Below are 16,733 nucleotides of genomic sequence, written 5' to 3'. Positions count from 1 at the left end.
ACTCAGATTATTAGCTGTAAACAGTATTTAAAGAAGAAAAACTTATGGACAAACAGAGTAGAACTTCAATATAAACCTGTTTCTAATTTCTGTCCTCTCGATCTGATCCAACATTGTAATCAGTACAATCTTCTCTGAGGATTTAGTCAGAAATGACAAAATGATGTGTGGGGTCGACGACGGTGCTGATGGATGGGGTTTCCTCCCCTGTTCCTCCAGCACATTAAAGTCCATGCGAGGCTGAGTTGGTTTATTTTGCTCTGTAAATAGTTGCACAAACAGTCAGTGGGGAAAAGCTCATTACTCCCAAAGGAAAACACATTTAGTGGATGCAGGTTTAACCTCCAAAGGCCTGAGAATTCAAAGGCACAGCTCACCACCAAAATCAGATTCACATATTTTTTCCCCCTGGACCATCCACCCATTTTCTGCTGCTTACACAGGTTTCAGACTTTCTCCAGCCACTTCCTCCAGCTCTTGATGGGACACCCATGAGCCCACCTGAGAGACATAATCTCTCCAGCTTGTCCTTGGTCTGCTTTAGGTTCTGCTTCTTATGGGATGTAAGGGAGGTGTCAGCATCCTAATCAGATCATGTTGTAAATCAACCCCCCTCAACTTGTTCCACTGGACTTTAGAGCCGTTTATCTTCTGATATTGTTTTGGTGTCAGCTGGCAAGTTTTTGAGAGGGCTGCATTTTCCTCAACATTACACAACCTAATGACATTTCTTTTGAGTTTTTTAACCCTGGAGAACCCATGGGGTCGGCTCTGACCCCATGGGTTCTCCAGGGTTAAAGTAAATAATATTAGTAAATAATACACATATGTAATATCAATAATAGCATAACATAAATAATATCAGAGAATAAGTAAATAATAGTTAATCACATTTGGGAAAGTTTATTTAACTATCAATTTAGAATGTATTAACAATTGTTATTATAAAGTGCTGCGTTGCATTAAGAATGCTTTTCACGGGACAGTGTGGATGAAGAAGGATTAATGGGATTAAAAAAGTAAACGCAGTTGTGAGACAGATGTTTATCTTCTAAAATTCAAAGGCAAACTGAAAGCATGTAATCCCTGATGTGAAAGACGACAGGCCTCATGCATTTGTCCTATGAGCAGCTGATCTTCAGAAACTTTTTCCAGAGCGACACAATGGAGCACAAGTTAACGGTGGTCTTTGCTCGTTTAGAGAGAGTGCCTGTATTTATTTTTTGCTTTTAGACATTGCAAAGGTTTGTAAATGAAGCGACTGACGGAGCCCTCGGGTCAACGAGCATCCAGCTGGCAAACTAGCATCACATTCTATTATTGTGTAAGATGATCGGTTTTTAGCGCCTTTAAAATGTTTCAAACTTATTCTGAAAATCATGATGCAAAGACGTCAGATTTCAATTTTAAAATTCTGTTAAAAGCCTTTGTCTTTAGTCTCGTCTTTCCTCGCGAGAAGATTCGTTTAAACTCATTTTTGCTCGATTGAGTCATTAAACGAAAACGAAATTTTGTCCTTAGTGGATCCATTTAAAGGAGCTGCTTTTTTAGACATCTGTAAAATTAGTATGTTACATTACCATTCAGTTTGAGGGGTACAACAGAAAATTATATATTTATTGCTCACGGGGTATCAGATGGGATTATTTTAACAAACCATTAACATTTTGGCTGATAACTATTTTATTCTCCTGTAACTTTACTATATAAAGAGCTAAATCCTTCAAAGTTTCAGGAGTAATGCGTCATAATAAGAAGTGTTTGTGAACGAAAAATCAGCAACTGTGGGATACTGTTTGTCCGTGATTTACACAGGGGGAACAAATTGTGGCAGGATCAGCCTGGTATTATTTGTATCCCACTATAACTTCGTTGTATAAAGAGCTAACATCTCAAAAATGTCAGGAGTAGTTAGTCATTATAAGAAGTGTTTGTAAACTAAAAATCAGCAATGTGGGATACTGTTTGTCCGTGACTTGGACAGTCCAGCGTGTGCTCCCGACGCAGGGGAAACAAATTCTGTTGGGGATACCTAGTTTGGCACAACACCTGTCGGCAGTGGTTTCCACATCCACAGGAGGTCGCTGTTCGCTTTCAATATCAACACTCTGCTACTAGAAAGCGCCTTCAGATTGTGGCTGCTTGTGCTCGCGTTGGTTCAGAGACAAGCGAGGGACGTGTGACGGGGACGCGCTTTGCTTTGAACATGAACTGGGAGTGAACTCGGACCACCGCCTCACTGGAACTCGGATCACAGGACTAAACACACCGGGTTTCGGTCCCAACCTGCAGCGGATTCCTGCCAGTTTGGACCCTTCCAGCTGCGACTTTATTGGCTTTATTTTTCTGCACATCGGGATAAACATTTACCGCAAACTTGCTCTTCTTTGGAAGACTTAAAAGTAATTGTTTCCTGCACCAAAGTGAGCCCCGCTTGTGTGCGCTGAATGAACCTGTGCGTAAAAGCGCGTGCAGCAAAGCGCCTCGCTCTCGATCTGAAGACTGAGGTTTGGTCACTTCTCATAACATACGTGCTTCCTGCAGAGGATGACAGTCAGATGAGCGCAGAGCTGCTGTTCAGGTGGGTTTAACCCTCCGCTGCTGGATGAGATGCCACCATGTCCTTTACGCACCGACTCGCTCTGCGCCTTCTCATCTTCACCTTCATCCTAACGGTCAGTGCTTCGCCTATTATCATTATTAATGCTTATTTTTCTTCAAATATCAATTGAATCAAAATGCTTTTTATGTTTTTATGACTGATTTTATGGTCTTAAAATATTACCGAGTTACCCAGTTGGCGGTTTGACGTGTTTTATCCCGTCATTGTGTTGGAATATCCATTAACTAGACGCACAGTGAGTTCATAAAGTCTAACAATGTATTTATCACCTACAATAAAATGACTTCACTGTTGTTTGGAACAAGGCTGTGACACGTTGGGAGAGACCAGTCGAGCTCTGGGCATTGATCCAGGTCTGGGCATTGGTTTATTGATTAATTTCACAGTAATTTGTAATTAAAAGCTTCCTCAGCGCTCAGACAAACAGTGATTTAAATGTATTAAGACTGAACTCATGTGAGACCAGCTTTCAGTCCTCGGGTAAAAGTGTGCGTAATTAACTTTCATTTTACTTCACAAAGCCGTGAGCAGAAAACGAGTGGAAGGTAAGCAACAGGAGTTTGTTTGGCATTGATTAAATAGAGCAGGGAATCAATGGGTACAGCAGACTGACTCTAACAAACCACCCGCAGAGCTGCAGCACACTGGCATATAGACTAAAGTCCATTTCTGTCCTTACAGGGACCATGAATGACCTTTTTGATGTCTATAAAGGGCAAATATATATTTCAGAGCAGTATTAGGTGCAGATTTGCACATATTTTTTTCTTTAGATTTTAAGGTGACTGTTTGTATTCAACAAACTACAACAAGACAAGTTTTACTATTCGAGTTAATAAGCAGTTCATAGATTAATTATTTTTGTATCCGAGTGGTTGCTGGGTCAGCGTTTGGCACGATCTCTCTGTGCCAGATTTGGTTTCCTCTGGGTGCTTTGATTCTCTCCCACAGACCAAACACATGCTTGTTACAGTAGGTTAACTGGTGACTCTAAAATGTTTTATGTGTGGATATTAGAATCTCCAAAACCTGTTCAGGGTTTATGCCACTCGTGGGCTGAGTAGTTAAGAAAATACTCTGACAATTTTCTTTTTTGTGCAGAAGTTAGCGCTGTCACCTCTCAATCTGGATATTTGAACAGGTCACTCTTAAAAATGAGATTTACATGTTTAAATGAGGGTGAAAACCTGTCATGGTGCAGGAAAATCTGAACTTGGGCGTACAATACAGTTTACAATATTTGCAGCCATGACTTTCACTTTTTTGAAATCAGTAAAAAATAATTTTCATCTCTCGTGGAAAAGAACAGAATCTTCTCCCTTCTTGATCCTCAGTCATGTATTTGGCACTCATTGCGCTTTAAATCTTCTCCAACTGCAGCTGATTAAACACCACATGATAAAGCAGCATTGTAACGTTTTCATTTGCAGGTTTCTTATTTGGCATTTTGTTTGACATAAATTATAGATTCACTTTATGGCTGCTGCTGCTTCTCCTGAGTTAATTTTTCATACTCATGCCTGAGTCACCCTCAGGCCTGTACATATAGACACTGAAGCCCAGGCCTCATTTATTAAAATGGGTCTTTGTGGGTTTGGATAAACCATCAGACACCTCAAGTGGATGATGTCCTTAAAAGTGTACGTCATTGAGGTGACATCAATGGTCCAAATGCACTCAAGTGAGAAACGGGATGATTTTTATTTTAAAGTGAGGGGAAAAAAACTTTGTGTAAAAAAAAAATACTCAAGTGAAGAGAGCCAGTCTTTTCATTTTATATGTATTTCTCCAGAACTAGATGAATGACATTTTATCTGATCAGCATTGCAGCTGTTTCTGCAAAGCTCACTGATGCAAACATTTATTTCCAACCTTTCAAATGTGTGTCTAAGTTTTGTTTTCTGCTTGCATTTATTCCCAGACTTTGGACGAGTCATGCATAGTCATGACTCAGTCTCTTCAGTCAGATCCAAGAGAAAAGGCAGTGATGTTTTCATCATCCCTTCTATCTAACGCTGTTTCCTTCAGCGTTTCCAAAACTTCAAGTTGTGCGTTTTGCTTTTTGGGAATGAGCTGGTTCACAGATTGTGGTTTCAGAGCATTTGGCAACAGAGAAACCTGACCGTAACAGTATTGTTTTGTAACGCTGATGTTGGTCAGCATCTGTGTCATCTTGCAACTCCTTTATAACTGAATGTAAATACAGGCAGCAAACTTCAAAGTTCAACTTTTAAACTGTTGTGGTTTCTGTCTGTTAGACACGAGGAAGGAGTTTCGGAAACAACGATGACACAGGTCTGCTGTGTGTGTTGAATGACTTCTGCTTCCTGTATTGATCAGTCTGGCTGCTCTGTGTGCAAAAAAAAATGACAAGACTTTGGATGCAGGAGTTACTGCACACAACGTAATTTGCTGCTAACGTGTGAAAGCTGCAATTAAAAACATGCATTTGCAAACACAAAATCAGACATGTATCACATGGCAACTCTCACTGTGATGCATAAAGCTAAGCTGTGATAAACCCTTGTAATCGCCTCCTGTATTTGTACGTTTAACTGTCAGCGCTGCCTCGGGCGACTCTGCAGAGACAGTTGAACTGAAATCCTGCAGAGTGACGTCAGGAAATGGCACTCGTGTTTACGAACCACGCTTCTCTGTGAAGAAAGAGAGGTGTGTGTGTGTGTGTGTGTGTCTGACCTTTGCAGACTACAGACAAGGTTAGCAGGGTTAGTTGATTAGCTGAAGCAGTGAGTTCTTTAAAAACTGCATCAGATGCATTTTTTAAAAATGCAGAAATGTTAATGTGTGTGTATAAATAAATAAAACAAAATAAAATAAAAATGCTGCTTTTCCACCTGACCCTCAGTCCCAGCTTTGAAGTTGGTTTCTTAGCATTTATATGGTGGTGAGATCTGCACTTTGTGCACTTTGTGGTTGCACTTTATGGCTTACACAATGAGGGTCATGTTCATCATTATTAAAGCAGTTTATAGCCCAGCAGCTGACATGGTGTTGCACAGCTCACTGTGTAAGACACGGACTGCTGCAGCGTAAAGTTTAAGAGGTTATAATTATAATTATAATTTTGGATAAAGTTGTTGCTTTTTTCCATCCAGTTTTGCTTTAAAGTCCTAATTTTTGTCTTACTTTATAAATCATCAGCAGTTTAGTTTCACCCCTGCTCAACACTACTTCACTTACTGCAAGCCTGAGCTGTTTCATCGTAAACTGGCTTGCTTTGGCTGGTTTAACTGATGATGGGTAAACCAGATGATTAAAGCAGCATTAGAAAAAGTACAGCAGTTTTCTGTCTAGTTTTATATTGTAATAATATTTGGCCGTCACAAATTCCATGGCACAACATTTGAGAAATCACAGCTCTCGCTCATGCAATGTAAATATGTACTTAAGGGCTCTAAAGTTCCTTTATGCTTATGTTTCTATTGTTCCAACAGCATATTCACATGGAAATATAGTCACTGAAGTGCAAAGACTGGTAAATGACATAAATATATCAATATAAAATGTCATATTCAAGTTTCTTTAGCCTTCTTATCCTCACTGCTTCCCCTGCAAGCCACTTTGCAACCTACCCCGGTCCTTGTCCATGTCTTGTTCCATAAGGGACTTTCAGACTCCTCCCTGTAAACACATGAAAGTGTCTGAAAGGGTAAGAATAAAGCTGTAGCTTCAAATATAAAATACTGCAAATGAGTCCAGAGCTGCGTAGTCAGTGGACTAAATAGACAGACCTTTTTAAAACATACCGCTGACCTTGATGTGTTTAAATGTTCAGACACTTGAGCTCAGGCTTCTGTTTCAGAGCCGACTCTGCTGATTTTACCGTTCGCAGCGAGCTGAATGAGTCTGACGTGGTGGAGTCAGGTCAGAGGAGGAGGAGGAGGTTTGGGATTACAGACTGGTGGAGAAAAAAAAGCGTTCTTTTGTTTAGTTTAATCCAGAACATTTTATCCCTTACCTCGTAATGGATCTGTGTGTCTCTGTGTGTATTTGTGTGTATTAGTGCTTATTAGATGAAAGAGATTATGCTGTTTGTTTAGATGGCAATGGATTAAATAAGATTGTTTATCTTTTCCTTTTGCTTGTGTCTATTTATAGTTTGTTTGTTTTGAAAAGCAGGAAGTGAGAACAGGAAGGGCATAATCCAAATCTGTAGCCAAATTTCGAGTTGAAGAAAGCAGCACCTCCATCTGGAACATCGGGACTTTAAAACAATAGTAATGATGTCAATCTGAAACTGGAGGCCTGCACTGTGATGCAGCGTTTGAGGGCCTAAGTTATAAATTCAGGTTTAAAGCTGTTTTTTTGATTGTGATCAAGGTGGTTCACTTCTTACCTACATGCAAACTTCACCTGCAGGCCTAACGTGCTTGATCACCATGACTGTGCAGATGCATTCAGATAGTACATGAAGCCACTGAGGTACTGAAAAGACTCGTCTTTTAGTGTTTTTATGAGGCAACAAGATTTAGATCCACTGACAAACGACAAGATAAGCAGGGCTTGAATTTGCTCGGAGCCCACCTCCTCCTTCTCTTTAAGGCTCTGTGTGGATTTGCCCTCTTAGCTTGATTTTACTGAACAGCTGCAGTGTCACAGCAGCAGGATCCACATTAAGAAAGGGCCTGTGTACATTTTAAGCAGGCGGTAACTTCATTAATTATTTACGCCTTCTAATGTGTTCCTGTGAAGTCACGTAGCCTTATTAACCCAAATGCTTTCCCACATAGCGACGAGCCGAGCTGCTGCACACATTTGCAGCTTCCACAGCAGGTTGAGGATGATCCAGGCACCATCAGACACCGTCAGAAATACCATTTAAGAACAGGTTGTTTCATCTAGCGCAAGGATGTCAAAGTCAATTTCAATCGTGGGCCACATGCATGCACAGCTACTTTGAAAAGTCCACTTTCCACAGTATGTATCAGTTTTTCTACATGACAGAGAAATGCTGCTGTGGTAACTGAAATCTGTTGGCTCTCTGGACCCACGGTAAAAAATCTAAATGTCTTTACTTGATAGTGTTAAAACAGGAAGCTCTATTTGTCATATTATTGTTTATTTATTGCACAGTTACTTTGGTGTATGATAAATAGCCATGGGAGAGGTTTTCTAGCTGTAGGAAAACCCTCCTTCTCATTTGTCAGTGCCAGATTACACCCAGATTATAGTCTTATTGTCATGGTCCTGGGTCATTTTGACCCAGTGTTCTTAGTTTTCCTGTGGTTTTGTATTTTGTTCCTTATGTTCATTGGATTGTTTGGTTTGGTATTTGGATCCCCCCTGTGTCCATGCTGTTATTGTGGTGTTTGTTCTGGTACCGTGTTCCCGTCCTTTGTGTTCTGTGTTCTCCTCATCCCCTCGTGTATTCATCCTTGTTCTCTGCCTCTCTCTGTGCTCATCTTTGTGTACTGTGTTGTGTTCAAGGTCCACATCTTGGTGTCAGTATTTTCAGGTTCGTGTCCTCCCCGCTCTGTCACGAGTAATTGTCCTCAGCTGCGTTCCCCGTGTGTTCCCACTTCCCTCATTACCTTCTGTGTATTTATGTCAAAGAATCCCTTTGTTCCGTGTTGCGTCGTCCCTCTAGGTTGTGTGCATTTCCTGTGTCTTCCCAGCGCCTCAGCTTTAGTTTCTCCCAGTGTAGTTTTGTATGACTTCTTATCTTCCTGTTAATAAAGACCTGCCTTTGAGTTCATCCCTGTGTGTCTCGAGCCGTGCATTTGAGTCCTCTCTCGCCTTCACGCAGCCGCCCCATGACACTTATAGTCTTTGCCGAGCTGATTCTGGATCCTGGGCCTTATGTTTGACAGCCCGGCTCTAGAGAACCTCGATATTAAGAATAGCTTTAGTTTAGACAGGATCTAATGGCTGCTCTTTTTTCTTTAGCTTTTGCTTTGTTGCTCAGTTGTTTAATGTGACTCTGGCAGTAACTTCCACAGAGAGTTTAAAAGAGGGACGTAGTCTCCATCATGTCATTTGTTAGTTAAGTCTAAAGTGTTAAACTTGGACCTGAGCGTTTCCAACTCATGGACGTGTAATTGATAGTTGATGAGTTCCTGGATGAGGTTTGCCATTCTAGGAGTCGGATATTTCCTGTCTGACTCCTGGTATGAGGGAGAATGTAGGTTTAATGCACTTTACATCAGCTTTATGTAAACACAGTTTTTGAGCTTGTTTGCTTTTATTTTGATTAGATGGTGGAAAGAAGACAGGAAACTGGGAGATGCCCAGGGGCAAAACGTACAGTAAAAGGCCTTGAGGTAGACTTGAATATGGGCCTCTCCATTAGCCTTGTGGCATCTACTCAACCCAACGAACTATAGTGGCTCCCATTTTAACCCGATGTCCCAACCTTCTGCGTAACCTGAGAAATGTAACTGCATGTTGGGTCAATATCACAATGACTTGAATGCCGTGGACAGGTGTGGTGTAGGGGTAAAAGGAGTTTCTGGTTACTATATAAGTTAGGCTAGGTTACGTAGTTTGGTGGAAAAAGGCTAAATTTAGGCATTTAAATTTAATTTCAGACACATTATTCTGAAAATTCACCTGTTCAGCATTTCTTTGCATAACGATACTCAGCACAATCCACATTTAATGAAGACAAGTTGCGTGCAGTAAGGGTGAAGCCCCTTACTTCACTTAACAAGGACCGCCGCTCCTCTCACGTCCTTGTTTAGCACCTAATCATTCTGTAGCTGATTTCCTTTCCGTACTGGAATCGGCTCAAGTGATCGTTCATCTTATTTGATGCAGCTGTTGAGGCCTCTGTGCCTACATGTGTGGAAGTGTTGTTTGAAGTCTGAGTCTCTCCTTTGATGGGTCACTTAAAGACAGAAGGAAAGTGATGTTTGATTGGTGAGCATGATAGGTGATATCATGGTCAGGTTTTTGGCTAAAGACGTTTTAGTGTGTGTGTGTGTGTGTGTGTGTGTGTGTGTGTATAAACAGACTGACAGATCTGAAACACTGTGCAGAGTGACCATAAATCTAAGTGTAAACAGACCTCCCAACACACACGCACATTCGCGGTATATCAGTGAATCAAGTTGACACATGAACTTGTTCTGTTTGAGTGTTGTTCTTTGTTCATGTTGCCCTTTGTGTACAGTCTGTTTGAGTGTGTGTCCATGGCTACCATCAGCTGTACCAGTACACACACTCACACATATGAGGGTTTGACGGTGGCAGCAGGAAAATGTGGGTTATGGTTCTCATTCAGTAGCACTCGAGTCGGCACAGTCAGTACGAACGAGGTGAGGCTAATTAATGAGGTTCAGATTGAAATCTGTTTTCAAAGGCAGCTTCTGTGCAACTGAACCAAACTGCAACCAAATACTTTTCAAATATATAAATGTATTTCTAATTTGTAGTTAATATCATAACTGCTTAAATTTGTTATTTTTTTCTCGAAGGTTTAACTAAAATTGAACTTTCCCCTTACTATAAAAACCCTTATTGAGTCTTTTGATTTTAGTGTTACCTGGATGACTGAGTTGCAGTAGCAATACCTTCACTCAGCATCACCTCATGTTGCTTTAAACTACAAGGTAAAGACCCTACATACCTCCGACAGAGCCGGGCTCCAGAATGGGCAGCTATCTGCATTATCTGATTGGGGTCGATGGGGGAAAACAGGAAAAAAGACATGCTGTGGAAGAGAGCCAGAGATTAATAACAACTAATGGTTATATATGGCTTTATAAGACAGCCTGATAATAATAAATTCCAATAGTTTAGCCTAGAAGTACTAAATGCATGCACTAGTTTTTCAGCATCACTTTGAGACAGGATGTCATTGCACAAATGCGAGCAGCAGTCCTACATGTTTGTTTAACACATCCTGATCAAACACATAATGACACCCAGAGTAAGAATCTGGTTAGAATCTGTATTTCGAGGATTTTTAGGCCAAACCACAATAACCTCATTTTTATCTGAATTTAGAAGCAGAAAATTAGAGGTCGTTCAGGTTTTTATGTCTTCAAGACGTTTATGCAGTTTAACTAACTGATGTGTGTTATCTGGCTTCATGGATAGATTGAGCGGGGTATCATAGCAATGAAAATGTATCCTATGCCTTCTAATGACACTGCCGAAGGGAAACGTCTATAACAGCGGTCCCCAACCCCCGGGCCACGGACAGGTTTGGTACCGGGTGTGAAATTTATTTAGCGTTAATTTGGCTTCCCTGGGTCTTTTCCCGTGTTGCAGTTGTGCGTCTTATTTTGAAAGAAATGTTTACACGTTACCATAACGACCAGAGAGCATTAAGGGGCGGAGAGGAGGATGTTACTCTTGATGTTGTTGGGGCATTTCAAGAGGATGCTGCTAATAAAGTTACACAATTACACAGCGAATTCGCGTTTATTATTATATTTACAAAATAGCACTGTTTTTGTCTTGGTCGTATCATTTTATTTAGTTGTATTTATCTTTGACACCTTAAAAGTGCAAAAAAGGTTGGAGACCACTGGTCTATAATACATATAGAATTGGTCCTAGCATGGAACCCTGTGGACTCCATAATTAACTTCAGTGTGTGGGAAGGACTCTCCATTTACATGCACAAATTGGAGTCTATTTGATAGATATGTACCAGGACCTTTAATACCTACGGCATGCCCTAATTGCTGTGATAAAATTTTATAAATAACAGTGTCAAATGCAGCGCTGAGGTCTAGCAGGACAAGCACACAGATGAGTCCACTGTCAGAGGCCATAAGCAGATCATTTGTAACCTTCACTAAAGCCGTTTCTGTGCTGTGATGAATTTTTAAACCTGACTGGAACTCTTCAAATAAATCTTTCCTCTGCCAGCGATCACTCCGAGAGTCATTACTCTCAGCCCACGTCACACTGTGACTGTCACGGTGCGGCATGGCACACCGTGGAAGGAGTGGGGAAGGAGGACCCAGGCGCGGTACTCTGTGTATAAACAGTGCGTTTATTTACAGTGATGGAAACAATAACAGTAAATCCCCGTGCTCTCCCGTGACTCCCATGTCGTGTCTTCCCAAAAAGTCCGTGCTCCGTGTTCTCCACTCTCGTGTGTCCACACACACGCCTGCGGCCCTCCGATGTTCCACGCTCCTCCTGAGGGGAAAATGACAGAGGCAGCCGTCAAGACACTTAATTCCAGTAGGCATACACTCAGACTTTAACTAAGCAGAAGCCTAACGTGGAGTCTCATGGAATGATCCCGCGTCGGTGGGAGCTCCAAGACTCTCTTAAGTAGCTCCCCCGACGAGGCCTGATCAGCAGCAGGTGTGTGGCTTCGGGTGTGGCCAGTCCCCTTGCAGGACCACACCCTCCAGGCCTGACGCCGCCTAAAAACAGGTGCTCAGCCACACACACACATATATATATATACACACACACAAGCACAGAGAAGGGAAGCAACACCAAAATACATATAATAAACTAATAATATAATTCATAACTGCTCAGGGATCCTGGGTCGCTCAGACCCAGGACCCTGACAGTGACTGTCTGCAGAAAGGTTGCCTCCTATCAGACCACTGCAATTGCGTTCCGATCAATGCTTTTTTTGTTTTGTTTTCTGTAGATGCAAGGAGGTTGGTGTTTTATTTTTACTGCATTAGTTTACTCTGAATTAGGAGGTAGCTTTGTCACGCTAAGTGGGTAAATTGTTGGATGATTTTTGGTTGAGCCGTTTAATGTAAGTTTGCTTGATGGACATGATCTCATTTTGGTGCATGACACGAGCCTATTGTTTGTAGTATTTTTATGTAATAAAGTATCAATATTTGGTGTCCCTTTTTTATTACAATATCGTCATGCAAAATATCCCAATACTGTGCTGTATCGATCCAACCACCACACGCCCCCAACCCGAGGAGTCAGTCTTACAATCGTTGGAAAATAAAAAGTTCTCCCAGGCCTCTGTGCAGCCCTGTGATAGGCTAATTACACCACATGATTGAATAGGTGTCTCGGTTATAGAACCTCCTTTAGGAGCAATAACTTTAATTAACTGCTTTCTGTGGGACTTTATCGGTTTCTCACATGGTTGTGGGAGAATTTGGGCCTATACTTCTTCACAGCGTCACTTCATTTAATTGAAGTTTGTGTTCATTTGTTCATGAACAGCTCTCACCACAACATTTCAATCAGCTTGAGGTCTCTGGGTCACTTTGCAACTCGTTGGTTTTTTAACAGGCTGTTCATCAAACTCTGGGTATCCTTCTTTCATCTGGACTCACTCACACTAATCCTAACACCGACAATCAAGATAAGTGGTCACACAAAGCTTTCCTAAATTGACCGAAGGATTTCCCAATTTAACTACAAGTGTGCTCACTTGAAAAGGTTTGTGGTGACAGCATCTAACCAATCACAAACATGGACGAATGTACTAAGATTACACACGCACACACACACACACACGATACAGGCTGGAAGTAACACAGCTGCTGCAGACAATCAGCAGAGTGAGTGGGTGTGAGAGGAAAGGTGCTGTAAAGCAGTTTAGTACCAGGGTGGTGTGAGATTGTGTGCGAACTTTATAAATAAAGTAAATAAAAAGTAAATAAAGTTTGGTCAGGTCAGGAAAGAAAGCTAGCAAAATAAGCTAACAGATGTATCAGTATCACAACTGTGTCATTAAGAGACAGGATAATCTGATGGATTCTACTCAAGTACTTCATTAAATAGTTGTTGTTATTCCTTCAGCTGTAGCCTTGGTGGGGTTTAATATATATATATATATAAATTTATGCTTTTAAAACAGTAAAACTGTTGTGAAACTGTTTGCAGCCAACATAGAATAAAATAAAGGACCAAACTTGCCGCTGAGACTCTGGACTTATTACCGATGCTCTTCAGGGAAAGACAAAGATTATAGAAACTTCCTGCTGTCTGCAGAGGCCTCTGAGGGATCCTTCATGAGTGGTGACACTGTTTTATGGAGATTTGATTGTGTCACACACGCTGATCTCTAACGAGGAACCTAACATGCTTTGGTTTTTGCTTTTAGCAGAAGTGTTTTTTTGTCTTCCCAAATCATCACCACTGCCTAAATCCTCCCCCTGAAAGCTGCAGATAGGAGTGAAAGGAGAGCAGATCGCAGAAACATGAACTTTACTCCAGAAAACTGGAGCACGTATGTCAAACACCAGCGTGCACAGCACAGCCTGAGACAAAGAGCCTGACGCAGGAGGTTTGTTCATTTTGGAGGTAATATTCATAAGATGTATTTCCCTTCATCCCGACAGGTTAATGGAATGTTTTCTCCCTGCCAGTTCTACTGGGAGATGCAGAAAGCAAAGAGTGACTGTCAGACAGAGCTGCAGCCGAACAATTCCACTCATGCAGGTACGCATGCACTGAAACACACACGAGCAAGTGTTTGGAAATCCCCATCCAAAGTATTTTACGATACGTCTGCTGCGTGTGCAGGAGCAGACGCAAAATAATCTGCTGTAAGAGCATCACTGAATATTAGGCCTCGGAAAAGTATTCAGATCCATATCAAGTAAGGAAAAGTGTGTGTGTGTGTGTGTGTGTGTGTGTGTGTGTGTGTGTGTGCACTGAATGAAATCAGTTGATGTGAAGTGGTGTGTGTCTCTGGACGCTATTTCAGACGGTGTTGCAACACTGAGCTGTTTACCTTGTGAGATCAAACACTCCACAAAAGGCACAAACTCACACATACACGCACACACACAAATGTACACATGTACACATACACAAATGCTAGCTGTAAATGTTAAAAAGGCTTCTTCAGTTACCTGCTTGGAGGGTGGATCGAAGAGAAATCAAACATACCTCTTTTCTGCACTTGTGCTACAATCAGATGATTTAAAAATGATTTATTTTGATCAAGAAAGGATAAAAACGTGAAGGCAAAGTGAAAACTGTGTGACCTGCATGCTGCAAATAACAAAAGCATTGAGCAGTCAGACTTGAAGACTTCATTTTTCCACATCTTTGATATGCCCTCATTAGAGTGGAAGTCACCACAGCAACATCCTCCTCTGTCAAACCAACCCTTTGCATGTCCTCCTTCAGTACATCCATGAATCTCCTCTGTGGTATTCCTCTTTTCCTCTTGCCTGGCAGCTTCACAATCAGCCATCTTTGTCCAATATACCCACGTTCCCTCTGCACATGCCCAAACCATCTCAGTCCTGTCTCTCTATGTTTGTCTCCCAACAGCTCCACCTGAGCCATCCCGTTGATGCACTCATTTCCAATCTTGTCCAATTGGTCATTCCCAGTGAGAATTTTAGCAGTGCCACAGTCTCTAAAAGATACAGCATAGCAGGTTTCCCCATCTTGTAAACTTTCCCTTTCTACTCTTCCTGCCATCCATCCATCCATCCATCCATCCATCCATCCATCCATCCATCCATCCATCCATCCATCCATCCATCCATCCATCTTCTTGCACTTATCAAGGGCAGCAGCCTAAGCAGAGAAGCCCAGACCTCCTTCTTCCTGGCCACACCCTCTAACTTGTCTGGTGGAACACCAAGGTGTTCCCCGGCCAGCCGAGAGATATAATCTCTCCAGCGTGTCCTGGGTCTGCCCCGGGGCCTCCTCCTGGTGGGACATGCCTGGAACACCTCACCCAGCAGGTGCTTGGGAGGTATCCTAGTCAGATGCCTGAACCACCTCAACTGGCCCATCCAGAGCTCCTCCTGCATGGCTGAACTCCTCACCCTATCTCTAAGGGAGAGGCCAGCCACCCTTCAGAGGAAACTCATTCTGCAATCTCATTCTTTCGGTCGCTACCCACAGCTCGTGACCATGGGTGAAGGTGGGGACATAGACTGACAGGTAAACTGAGAGCTTCACTTTTCACTCAGCTCTCTGTTCACCACAGTGGACCAGTACAGCATCTCCATCACTGCAGCAGCAATCCGTCTGTCGACCTCTCGCTCCCTTCTCCCCTCACTCGTGAATAAGACCCTGAGATACTTAAACTCCTTCACTTTGGCAGGAACTCATCCCAGAATGAGCCACTCTTTAGAGGTGCTGATTTTCATTCCTGCTGCTTCACGCTCGGCTGTGAACTGCTCCAGTGCGAGTTGGAGGCCTGTTATCCTTCTGTCACAATTTATGTCTGACAATATAGAAATAAAGTAAGGTAATGCATTACTTTTTTGAGAAGTACCCCGGATGGAAACACGCATTAATTCATAAAGTGATGGTAACGTACAAAGTGACACCATGGATATGCCTGCTGTGCTCACACAAACCTCTGTGTGATGCTTGAGCTGACTGACGAAGCAGCTTTGATTTTTAACCTCTTGTTTTTCAGCAAGAATAAAAGGCTTGAAGGACTGCTGCACATAGTCGGCATCAGTGGAGTCTCCAGATGTTTACGACTTATATTAGGATGATTTCTGTGTGAAACCACAACACGAGTGACCAAAGACTGACGCACAGACATACAGAGGCTGTTTGTGAACGGTCATGTGTGCGAATGTTTGAGCACAGAGATAATAAAATGTGTTTATTCTGTGTGGTCTCAGCTTTCAGACTGTGAGCTTTTTCTCACGCTGCTCTATAGATACACATGTGTGTTTGATGTAAAAGGACAGTACCAGCATTAGTTACTCTCAGGCCTACATTTATTTTTAACTTAACTATTAAGAGGCCTTCAGAGTGTTACGTGAATGTCTTTGTCCCTCCTGGCTGAGCAGTAAAGCTAAATGTCCAAACCTCACAGGCTGCTTTCATGTGGGCTGGATTTATTGTCCACGTTCAATCAGCAGCTCGCACAGAAGCTCCACACAAGTCGCTCAGCCAAACAGGAAGTTCTGTGCAGGCAAGTTCACACTTCTAATGTCTGTGTGTGTATCTCTGTATATGTCTGTCCAGGATGTCACGGCGAGTGGGACAACGTTTCATGTTGGCCGAGCGCCGCGGTCGGCGATGTGCTGACCTTACACTGTCCCACCCCCTTCCTGCTGCTTTTTCACAAGAACGGTGAGCTTCTTCTCAGAGACACACTTCCTCCTGCTGCCCTTCAATCATCTTTGTTAACACACACACACACACACACACACACACACACACACACACACACACACACACACACACACACACACACACACAC

At 42.2% G+C, this 16,733-nt stretch overlaps 1 protein-coding gene across 1 annotated transcript in view; it reads left to right on the top strand.

Moving 5' to 3' along the window:
- Positions 1-2,171: 2,171 nt before the first annotated feature.
- LOC102208135 (vasoactive intestinal polypeptide receptor 2-like) overlaps positions 2,172-16,733 on the top strand; it is a 44,597-nt gene continuing 30,035 nt past the window's right edge. The window contains exons 1-3 of the mRNA XM_005752671.1: positions 2,172-2,675; positions 13,882-13,981; positions 16,496-16,603. Of these exons, the coding sequence (XP_005752728.1) occupies positions 2,619-2,675; positions 13,882-13,981; positions 16,496-16,603 (265 nt within the window). The 5' untranslated portion in view covers positions 2,172-2,618. The remainder of the gene's footprint in view (positions 2,676-13,881; positions 13,982-16,495; positions 16,604-16,733) is intronic.

This window comes from Pundamilia nyererei, unplaced genomic scaffold (genome assembly GCF_000239375.1).
Source record: "Pundamilia nyererei isolate P.nyererei 1_Seehausen unplaced genomic scaffold, PunNye1.0 scaffold00371, whole genome shotgun sequence".
Lineage (NCBI taxonomy): Eukaryota > Metazoa > Chordata > Actinopteri > Cichliformes > Cichlidae > Pundamilia > Pundamilia nyererei.
This window is presented reverse-complemented; position numbering and strand designations above follow the sequence as displayed.